The sequence below is a fragment of the Mastigoproctus giganteus genome, unplaced genomic scaffold (genome assembly GCF_048544385.1).
Source record: "Mastigoproctus giganteus isolate SK-2022 unplaced genomic scaffold, ASM4854438v1 scaffold_31, whole genome shotgun sequence".
Lineage (NCBI taxonomy): Eukaryota > Metazoa > Arthropoda > Arachnida > Uropygi > Thelyphonidae > Mastigoproctus > Mastigoproctus giganteus.
Window position 1 is genome coordinate 189048 of NW_028328308.1, and position 11998 is coordinate 201045.

At 43.1% G+C, this 11998-nt stretch overlaps 1 protein-coding gene across 1 annotated transcript in view; it reads left to right on the forward strand.

Annotated features, from left to right (window-relative positions):
- The window catches only part of LOC150074866 (protein ABHD15-like), an 87632-nt gene extending 76907 nt beyond the window's left edge, over window positions 1-10725 (forward strand). The window contains exon 2 of the mRNA XM_090389450.1: window positions 9326-10725. Within this exon, the coding sequence (XP_090245576.1) occupies window positions 9429-10634 (1206 nt within the window). The 5' untranslated portion in view covers window positions 9326-9428 and the 3' untranslated portion in view covers window positions 10635-10725. The remainder of the gene's footprint in view (window positions 1-9325) is intronic.
- The last annotated feature ends 1273 nt before the right edge of the window (window positions 10726-11998 follow it).

Below are 11998 nucleotides of genomic sequence, written 5' to 3' on the forward strand. Positions count from 1 at the left end.
GAGGCCACAAACGGATCAAAGGACCCTAAAAAGATCAAAGAAAATAGCATGCAAACAAACCAAGTGACAAAAAACTCGGACTGGATATAAATGCAGAAACTACCTTGCGGTACACCATAATGCGGTCTGAATAGGATTCCCTAATCCTATTCACCTTTAATTCCCAATCCCCCGGCAGGGGGAAGACGGTTTCCTTTTCTCTCCCTCCCCTGCTACTCCCTGCTTCTCTACTCCTGGTAGGGCATGGGCCTGCCCCACTGCTTTTGGGAACACCTACTGTGTTGTGCCCATACTTCTGACTTTTCCCCGCAGTCTTCAGTCTCCCTCCCCTACTCTGTCTATACACCAGCACATGTCCCACACAATGTGAAAAATTAAAACACGCCCAAATTCAAACCGCGCAAGCAAAACTCTTTCGGCTTAAACCTTTTTCAGCGATTTTTTTTTTTTTAGGCCCTAGCCACTGAAATCTCAGGAAACCAGGTGGCAGGGCCTGCCAGAGTAAAATATCAACTACTGGGTACCTGGCCTGCCTCCACGAGGCTTAGTGTGGATCGAACCTTCTGTTCCTTTAAAAACAAAGGAACAGAAGCGGTGCTCTTTTAGACACTCCTGGCAGATGAGAGTCATCGAGCATTTGGGATTTCATCGAGTGGTTGCAGCGAGCTGCCAGCCGAAGTCCGCAGTTTCAACTTTCATTTGTGAACTATTTTACTTTTCAGAACTTAGGAAATCCCAAGAAGATGCCACAATTCGAGGAATTATTTAAAGTAGAAATGACTGAAAAAAAAATAAAAAATTAAAAAAAATGGTAAGGCCAATGGAAAACCACTGAACAAAACTGCCATATTCATCTTGCGCACGCGTATTGTGTTAAGTCCCATAGGAACTAAGGCTTTGACTCATCAGTATATTGTATCAACAAACAACGTTTTTTTTGTGGTCGATTTGTCCATTTTGCTCGACGAAAATCAGAGGTTCTAGAAGAAAAAATTGTGCAATCCTCCTCTGGCACCAACTAACTCATCCACTAGTAAAAAAACCCATAAAAATTATTAGCTTCATTCGGAGAAGACGATTCTAACTCGGGTCTTTTCCAACCAGTATGAAGGACGGTGATTACAACCGTTGTGTTACCGGCGAATGTCGCTTCTTATTAACACAAAAATCTCCTCCATTTGGCAGGCCTTCGTGACAATCATTTATAACCACAGCAGAGATTCCAAAACAATTCCGACCTAAAGAAGCTGAAAAAATTATGTTTCAATCACGTTTGAAAAAAAAAAAAATCAGTTATCTGTTTCGGAATCTCTGCTATGGTTATAAATGCAAAAGACAACTTAGTTGATTTCAACCCTTCTAAAACTGAGTCTTGTCTTATATCTCGCAAAAAGGATTCTTCTGCTCCTATGCTTATCTTTGGTGACATTCCGATTTCTAGGGAAAATGATATATCTCTTTTGGGAATTACCCTGACTTCTAATCTCTCTTGGCACAGGCACATTACAAATATTGCTTCCTCTGCATCTAAAAAAATTGGTTTTCTCTTTAGCTGTCGGCGTTACTTTTCTTCCAAACAGCTGCTCACTCTGTATTAAATCGATTAAATCGGAAATCCGCCCTGCCATGGAATATTGTTCCCACATCTGGGGTGGTGCCCCCAAAACCTCTCTCAGGCTTCTTGATTCCATTCAGAAGAGGGCAGTTAGGTTAATTAATGATTCATCTCTAACAGAGTCTCTCCACTCTCTTTCTCATAGACGCACTGTTTCTGCTGCATGCCTCTTCTACAGATACTTCCATGGGCACTGTTCTTCTGAATTGGCTTCTATAATTCCCGCTCTCTCTTTCAAAACAGTCCGAACACGTGCCGCCACCAGCCAACATCCATTTATTGTCCAACTTCAAACCCACAGAACCAACTTTTCATCTTCCTCATTTATTCATTCAACTGCCGTTTTCTGGAACAACCTTCCTTCATACGTATTTCCTGAAAATTACAATGTACAGAAGTTCAAGTCCAATGTCAACAAATATCTTCTTTCATCTTCTCAACCTCCAACCCAAGCACGGTACTAAGTAGCATATGTTCTAATAACTCTCGTGTTTGGGTTTTTACAAAAAAAAATAGGGTTGTCGACACGGTCGAGATCAGAGGAGATGCTGATATTATTTACAATGACCTTTGCTAGGTTTGTGCTTTCATCATTATTATTATTTTAAGCAGGCACTTCGCTGATATAATCGCAGCAAAAACACTGATTCAGCGTATGTGATATGTTTGTTATTTGGTTTTTAGGAGCATTAGCAACTAAGGCCATATTGCTGCGGGGATATGCGGTGGTCATTCCCTGACCTTTCGCATCCTCCGTATTTGGTGGGCACGGGCTCGAACCCCAGTCTAATCAAGAAGCGTGTGCACGCATTGGTGCTCCTTCGCACCTGGCTACGGAGGCGCCCATATGTGGTATACTCGATCCTTTACATTCGTGACTGGTGAGTTTTACCAGGTTTCGCAAAGCAGAGGGTAACCATACGGTAATTAGAGACTAATCATAATTCGTGTGTAGCCACAAGAAAGGAAGAGAGTTAATTAGTTTTAGGTGTCTCACTTGATCGAACTGAAACCCAGCAAAAAGAGAAGACAAGCTGAATAGGTTAACAATCTTTAGAGCTGAAAGATCATTCGCAGCACGAGGTTCGACTGACAAGGAATCACGCTACTATCAATTAAGTGACTAATTAAAATCGAAAGAGCGATAAAGCTCAATATGTCCTACTACTTATTAAAAACTATAAGAGGAAACCGCATACCTTTTTATGTAGGGCCGGAATTCTTCTCAACCCTCACAGTCGGATTATGCGATGATTATACGAATAAATGTCCCATTTTTATTAAAAACTACATTAAAATTATATAAATGAAAACATTAAAAGATTGTATTCAATTGTCATCCCAACATAACGCATCAAGAAAAGCCGGGGGAAGCCGACAGCCATCAACACCCCCCTAAAAACCCAGCCAATGTCGCATGCTAACGTGAGAACTGAAAGCAATTTCCGAATAAATCCTTAAGAATCATAAGATGAATGTACATCGAATTAAACATCTAAAAACCTAAACTTCTTATAAGGGACCAAGCGTAATCGGGTAGATTCCGTGCTCACAAGAAATAAAGTGTTTTCCGCGAATGATGTCCACCCTTTTGTGTGCATATATATGCACATTTGCTACTATTATGAAGATAAGACGACAAACAAAGCATAAACTTGAGAGTGGTAAAACGAAGAACAGGAATGAGCGGAAACCTTTTATCAAAATAAGCGGCGCTACAAACAATTCATTAATAACTTTAAGAACGCAGAATTTAAGACAGTTGCCCAACCGACCAGGACACTCCACGTTGTTTTGAAGCGTAGAATGGGGGACTCCGATGGGTGCACGCAATGTTGTTTATAATATTACACGCGGTGAATGCAATTCCTCGTGTATTGGCTCGACTCAAAATTATCCTTCGTGAGGATACAACAACGTGCGGCTCGGTTAGGAAAAGAAGGACACGAGCCTCTGAACTTGCTTTCCACGCTATCGATGATAGCCACGTGTTCCGTTTTAACGAAGCGAGAGTTTTAAATACACAACGAGAATATATTAAGTTATTAATTCTGAAACGCTGGAAATGAGGTTAAATGCAAAGTCCATTAATGTTCGCAGTATTTCGGACTGGTGGACTTTTACGCGCATGAGTGAACGGTAATTCGCACATTGGTTAGAATAAATAATCTCGTATCAGGGATTCAATAGGTATATACATACAAAAGGGTGGATTTCATTCGCGGAAAACACTTTATTTCTTGTGAGCACGGAATCTACCCGAATACGTTTGTTCCCTAATGAGGAATTTAGGTTTTTAGATGTTTTAGTTCGATGTACATTCATCTTATGTTATGTTTCTTAAGGATTTATTAGGAAATTGTTTTCAGTTGTCACGTTAGCATGCGACATTGGTTAGGTTTTTAGGGGGGTGTTGATGGCTGTCGGCTTTTCTTGATGCGTTATGTTGGGGATGACAATTGAATACAATCTTTTAATGTTTTGATTTATATAATTTTAATGTAGTTTTTAATTTAAAAATGGGACATTTATTCGTATAATCATCGCATAATCCTTCGACTGTGAGGGTTGAGAAGAATTCCGGTCCTACATAAAGGGACGAGATTTCCTCTTCTAGTTTTTAAGCCGACCGGGCTAACCGAGTGGGTAAAGTACCTGCCCGGCAACCCGAAGGTCGCGGGTTCGATTCCCGCCTCGGGCTTGGATCAAAGTACTGCAAAAACCTTGGGAGGTGCAATATGGCCACAGAAGCCGATGCGCCAACAACTACCAAATCAAATCAATCTAGTTTTTAATAAAATTAAGTGACTTATCCATCTGCAAGAAGAGGATTCGGAGGGAACTACTGAAAATGAGTGAAGGTAAAGCTTGAGGAATGGACGTTATACATCCTGTTATAATAAAAAAAGAAACGGGTGTGAATGCACCATCCTGTTGAGCATGTAAACGAAACATCATTAGAAATTGTGGAAGTTTCCCAAATCCACAAAGGAGCTGTAAAAAATGATGGGCACACCTGTTACCCAGTGAGTTTGCCTTCTGTGGTGAGTAGCAGCAGCATGGAGTCTCCGATTAAGAATACAGTACAAGACCAACTCGACAGGAATGTATTCCTGAATGGATCACAGCATGGGTTCGTTAAGGGAATGTCGTGCTTGACCAATCTCTTCAACACAATGTCACACAGGGTCAAAACAGTTAGATGCACAAAAACCACGTTGACATTAATCACCTTGACTTCAGTAAAGTTTTTGATACGGAACCCCACGAAAGGCTGTTATATACACACTGGAGAAAAAAATACGAACTTTTGTATTAAGACAGAAGACGTAAATAGATGCAAAAAGGGAACTGTGGCGTGATAAGGTGATGACGTGTTGCCTCGTTGAGTATAAAGGCTGCACAGACTGTTCAACTGCAGTAATCTGAAACCAGAATAGGGAAAACGCGTGAGTTGCCGGACTTTGAAAAAGCTCTTATCTTAGATGCAGTTTACCAGGAACCATGATTCAAGAAACAAAATACATAACTGGTTTCTCAAAAGCATCTATCTCAAGGGTTTTTTTTTTTATGACTGGAAAGCAAGCTGTTCTTCAACATCTCGAATGCCTAAATGTGGTAAAAAGAACAATACTTGAAGAGCGTAGCCGTCGTACTCTAAAAGAAAGAATATATGGATAAATAGGTCATCCGGTATTCAGCAAATAACATCTGAAGTCAACAAAGCACATAACTGCCCTACCTTAATCCGTACCATGCTCAGGAAATTGAAGAAATTGCGTATTGGCAGTCGCCTCCGTATTCGGAAACCGTTTATTTCAGAGAAAGATGGAAAAATCCGTTTTCTATACCTTGTCCTTCGTCTTCTGCATCATATTTTCTGTGGATGAACTTGAGTTCCAGAGCCGCTATGTAATCTACCTTCCATGATTGGTGGCATCTTTCAAACAGATGGACGTTACCTTCAACATTAACAGAGTGACGGTATTGGTGTCCAAAAAGCCCTTCTTAAGAAAACTTACGTCATTAATAAGCAAACACGGATTAGATCTAGCTTTGTACAGGAAAGTTTCCCAAGGTTATCTGAAGCCGATTATGTGGTTGGACCGATTATTCCACAGACAGATGATTGCATCTTCGATGAAAGATGACAGCTTCATCCCCGGTCATGGACAGACGAAAGCTGCTTCACATAGTGGCAGATGATTTCATCTCTCCATGACGCGGGATGAAGTGTCCACCAATCCTCCATCTTGGGGTTTTGTAAGTTTTGAATAAAAACAAGAACTTAATGAAATCTTTGCGTAACACTGGACTGACTTCCTGAGAGATCTGTATTGTCACGGAAATACTGCCGCAATCACTTTAAGCTTTACTTTCTGAATGCTGCTGCTGCACTGTCCGCACTAACGCAATCATGCTTGTAACATATTTTGGATTTAATAATAATAAAAATTTTCTTTTCTCTTTATTTCAGTATTCAGCTTCTTAAAGAGTGTAAAGCGACCTCCACCGACGCCTACCCGATTATAATCCACGTCATCGTTAGCGAACAGCTGGCGCGACGAATAACGAAATTTTTCTGCACCTTACAATGGGGAAGGGGAGGACAAACGAAATCAATTTTAGCTAAACTTGGAGAATCAAAAACTGCTTAATGTTTATAACACGAAGTGGTGCCAGGAACCACTGTGCAGTTTTGGAGGGTAATCCACCCGTCATTTAAAACAAACGTTTAATGAAATTCGGAACGTATTTAGATGTCACGAAGCCGTAAAGCAAGGCGGAGATCTTGTCTAAGAATGTGTCAATCTCTCTCTCTCTCTCTCTCTCTCTCGATAGTTTTTCTTAATAAATTCTGACTTTTCTTAAGCTACACGGAAGGATGTTTACTCGAGTCGCCGTGCTCGTAAAAATAACTGTGTTCCCTCGAGATTCAAGAACATCCCTTACGCAAATATTCCGTAATTAAACTTCTGCTTCATTTCTTCTGGGACTGCCATATTGAGCGAGGGAAACATTTCTTTATTTATTCAGAGCGAGCTATCCGCGCTCGCGGTTTTAATGCGTCGTGAAATTTGAAGCAGACACCAGACGACATTCTCTTAATGATTTAAACTAATTTGCATAAAGTAACGAAGGTAACAGCGCAATCTGTTTCACATACGAAAATCGTCAAAAAACCAGAAGACCCAACGGGAATCTTTTTCTTCAAAAACTCGCGTAATTTCGGACATTTTTTGGCAATACCAGTTCAGAGTAAATTATCTAGAATGGTCTTTTACTTGGAAACACTCGATCCCCACCAGAATCCACAAAAAAGGAGTGTCGTTCAGGCAAATCGAGGGAAACAACGGATGGCTGTTCGTTTTTTTCATTTAAGTTTCTCAGTTGTCGGATCGAACCCGACTATTTGCACGGGGACACAGTGTCATACAGTGAGGCGAGCCTTGTCCAATTAACGCTTTGTCTTAGCATTAGCATTAGTAGAGGCATTTGATGGAAGAAAGCAAGCTTATGCAGCATCAGCCAAAAAAAAAAAAAAAAAAAAACCACTTCCACTTCACCCCTCTGTTCGTTCGAAATACCTGTCCAGTTGAGCCTTTTAGTCCGTTAGATCACTTCTTTTCCCCATTCTTCTACGGTTTGTACGCTTAACTGATACTAGAAAGGGTGTTCTTCTGCATTTATACCCACAACTGTGGTCAACTTGAAACGTTGTGGGACAAACCATTTGTGTGCACAGCAGGGGTGTACCTAATAAAGTGGCAGCACAGTGCATAAACAATATTTTTTATCAATAAACATTAGAGTGCTTTTCTTTTCAAGAAGTCAACTGTTTAAAAACTGAACTTGCTCTCTCATTTCCAGCAAACTAATTTTGAAATAAAATTGATTCGCTTTTCCTTGACATTTCACATGCATTTCACTCTGTCCACATCGATCTTCTTCTTTTCAAGCTTTCATCTTATGGTGTTCTATCCTCTTTACTGGATTTGCTTGATTCACAGCTTAGAAATCGAAATATATCCGTAATAATTAATGGTACTTCATCAACGCCGTTTCCTTTTCGCAAGGTGTTCCTCAAGGCTCCCCATTGGGTCGCTCTTCTTTATTGTTTATACTAATGATTTGTCAACCTTATTTCAGTCCGTTAATGTGGAGTAAGTGTATAAAGTGTAAAGTGTGTTTAGGGTCTAACGGCACCAGGGGTTTCCCCCATCTCCGTGTAGTCTCCATTGTCGTGTGTTACAGAACACTGTAAAGGCCAGAGATTTAAAAGTGTATGGATATAGTGTCGTGTACCGTTCTTCATCTGGCCATTTAGCTGCTGGACCCCTACTGAGGCCCAACGTTGCCCACACTTAGCCCAGTGGAGGCAAGCCAGGTACACCAGTATTTTTAATTAAGTACTCTGGCAGGTCCTCCCACCTAATTTCCTGGGATTTCAGTGGCTAGGACCCGAAAAAAAAAAAAAAAATGAGGAGGGGGGGTGCGCTAGAGTTTGGGTCAGGCCAAAGGAGTTTTAAGTTATACAGTGTTGGAATTAAGAATTTTGGGTGTAAGGCTAGGATAATTTTGACATGGGATGAACGCTAGTTGGAAAGCTAGAGGGGGAGGGGAGACTAAAGGCTGGGGGGGTGAGAGACAGAAGTATAGGGTCGATAGAGTAGATGACCCCAAAATCAGTGACAGGCCCATGCCACACCAGAAGGAAAGAGGGGGCATAGAGTTGCCACTCCGTTAATGTGGAGTGGCAACTCTATGCAGATGATATTAAAGTTTACAAAGTTATTCGTTCTTCAACTGATAGCAATGGACTCCAGTCCTCTCTTGATTCGCTTCTCACTCTGATTCAATAAAAAATTGTTCTAAACACATTAAAATGTAAATTATGTCGCTTTCGCTCGAATTGTGCACTCTGAACTTACTGATTATTATTTTGGAAACTCTCTCGATCTGACTTTCATTCCCCCTTCCCAAGTTGATCACGTAATAGCTCAGACTTTTTGGATTAATCAAGCGTTCTTTCTCTATTTCCAAGAGTGACAAAGTTCTTCTCTTCTTCTTCAATCTTCTCTACAAGCGGCTTATACAGACTTGAGAGAATTCAAATTAAATTCTTGCTTACGAAATTGCCTTTCCTTTCACCGTCGAAATTATGACGCTCTTTGTGGTCGCTTCAGAATCGTTCCTCTTCGCTCCAGACGACAACTCCGAGGATCACTTTTTGTCTACAACATCATGAACTCTGTTATCGATTGTCCATTTGTTCTCCGACAAACACTTTCACTGTACCCCGCTTGAATTCTCGTTATAAAACCGATTTCTTACTGACTGACCGGCCCTCGTCCTCGTCACTTGCTTGGGTGTCCTTTTCTTTGGTTTCCTTCAAGTATTGAATAATCAAAACATCGATCTTCATAGTTGGGAATTACAGAGAAAAACGCTGAGAATTACAGAGAATCAATAGAAAACAGACACTGCTTGTGGAATTTGCTGTGTTTTGTTAATCCTCATTTTGCATGAATTCCAATAGCAGTGACTCTTTTCTATTGATTCCCTGTAATTCTCAGCGTTATCTCTTTTTTTGTCTAGGGCCTGCTTGCCCTGTAGGTGAGAAGTTTGCAAGTAAATAATTATCTGTTTTTCTCCATTGGCTTAAACGACTGTCATTTGCTAATTCCACTTTTTTTCTTTTCTTATCAGGTCTCGTTGGGTTCGGCGTGGTGGTGAAAGCTTTTCCGGGAACTCCGTGGGTTAACAGACTCGTCTCCGTTCGAACAATGTCAGCCGAAGCACACATTCCGGGATGACTTCTATTGAAGAACTCCTCCACGTCTTCGTGTTCGCCCCCATTTCCACGCTCAGTGCGGTGGTTTTCTTCGTCGCCACGGTTGTTCACATTGTCACCGTTCTCACGAGACCCACCGGCTCTCCGCCCACCCTCTGGTTCAAAGAGTCTGCCTTCTCGAGACACTTTTTGGAGAAGATTCCGGGACTGCGACAGTCGTACTGCCCTCCATTCTGGGGTCGAAACCCGCTCATCCAAAATCTCGTGGCGACCTTTGTCCTTTCGCAGCACAAAGTGCAGTTCGAGCGACAGTTCCTCCAGCTTAAAGACCGGGGCATCGTCGCCCTCGACTGGGCTCGTGTCGACTACTGGCGTTCGGAAAATGCGGCAATACGGAGGTCAAGTCCAGTTCTCCTACTTCTCCCAGACCTCCCCGGAGATGCAGTCTCAATGGGGTTGCTGTGCGACGCGGCCATCCGCCGGGGGTTTCGTCCCGTAGTGTTCAACAGAAGAGGTCAAGGAGGAAGCCCATTGACCACGCCAAAGCTCCAGTCCTACGGAGACCCGACTGACCTGCGGCAAGTGATTAAATTTCTGCGTTGCCACCTTCCAAGCTCGAGGCTCACTGCCGTGGGGTGCAGTTCTGGAGCCGATTTGCTCCTGTCGTACTTGGGAGAGTTCGGATCGTCCGCTTTCCTTTCAGCTGCCGTCGCTATCTCGCCACTGTATGACCCCGAGAGGCTGTACGAGGAAGGGATGCCGTGGGTCTATGCGTTTCTGCGATTGTTCTTCCTCCGCCGTTTCCTGTGTCGTCACGAGGATGCGCTCCAGAAGAACGTGGACGTCGATACTGCTTTGGGGAGCTTCACTTTGTCGGACTTCGAGCGGAGGGTATACTGGCGGATGAGCAACTGCGATTCCGCCGAGCAATACTGGGAAAAGAATGCCCCTCTGCGAGATGCTGACGAGATGTCGGTGCCGCTTCTGTGCATCAGCAGTCGAGATGACCCCCTTGTTCCAGACGACGTCATTCCGTACGACGTTTTCCAACTATACCCTCATCTGCTGCTCGCTACCACCGCGAAGGGAGGGCACGGAGCGTTCCTGCAGTACCGGGAAGACGAGTCCCACTCGTGGGCCCAAAACCTGGCCCTGGACTTCCTGAAAGTGACCTTGGACTTTACTGCCATGGACGACGTCCACTACAAGTCCACATCCAGTTGATGTTTCCTCACCCGCTGTCTTTCTCAACCCTGCGTGGTCGTCGAAGTGATTTCAATAAATATGGTTGTGCCAGGCGAAGTCATGTGGCCACCCCAGCATTCGTATGTCGTTTCCTTATTTCACTAAACACACATATCCCAGTGTCCAGCTCGCCTTATTTCATTTCATCGACGGAACAGCACAAAACAGCACCTTCCCTCTAGTCGGGCACTGATTCCACCTGGGGTGGTCTTCCCATTGACCTCATTCTTCCGTCTTTAGTCCCCAATCTTCATTCTCCCCAACCCACCTTATTTGTACGCAAGTGAATGCCCCACACGTCAAAACTAACTGTATCTAAATTACACTGTTCGTCTGCCATTTTGGCTTTTCGAATTCTACGCAATGTCCCTATGCAATTTTTTTTAGTAGGTCCTCGCCACTGAAATCTCAGGAAGCTAGGTGGAAGGACCTGTCAGAATGCAAATTTAAACTCCTGGTTACCTGGTCTGCTTCCATGGAGCGAAGTGCAGGCAACGTTGGGCTTCAGCAGGGGTCCAGTGGCTAAATGGCCAGAGGAACAACGGTACATAAACATTACATCCTCACATGATCCACACACTTTTAAATCTCTGGCCCTCCCAGTGGACTGGTACACTCACAATGAAAGCAACGCGGAGATGGGGGAAACCCCTGGTGCCGTTAGACACTTAATGCGCTTTGCACAACAGCACACCCATAACAGCGAATGACGCCATTTGGTGCTAACTCAACGATATGTACTAATGAGACTAGGACTGACGTAGCCCAGTGGTCAGGAGCGAGAGTAGATTGTACGCGTTCCTTGAGTGGACCGGGTTCAAACCCGTGACTACTAAATACGATAAATATTTGTATTGACGATTTATTGTAAACTCTGCTGACTTGGTTGTCATGTCGGAGTATAAACAGAATTTTTTAGCTTTTCATCGAAATTTGTTAAAACAGAAGGTCCAATAGAATAACCTGAAAACAGAATAGCGATAGTAATGTAAGTCAACACTCTCCATGGAGTTAATCATGCGCTGTCATATCCACGAAAAGTGAGTGCGATAGCCAAGCAAGTCCGAACACATTCGGTCATCCCCAAAGCGAAAGCCCACTTTGACCTCTGGCCACAAGTGGAAAATCGGCGCGATTTGTGGAGCACTTTCACCAGCTCCTTGAAATAGACCGCGTGGAATCTGTATGCATTCTGCCTTTGGTGTAGTCACCAGTCCAGAGGAGTGAATTAGTCGCGCCCTCATTGGAACGAGGTCTGCTTCATTCCAATGGATCCAGGTCAGACTGTAGGCCGGCAAGGCGAGTCCCGGCAAGGCAAATTCTGAATGAATATTGCGACATCC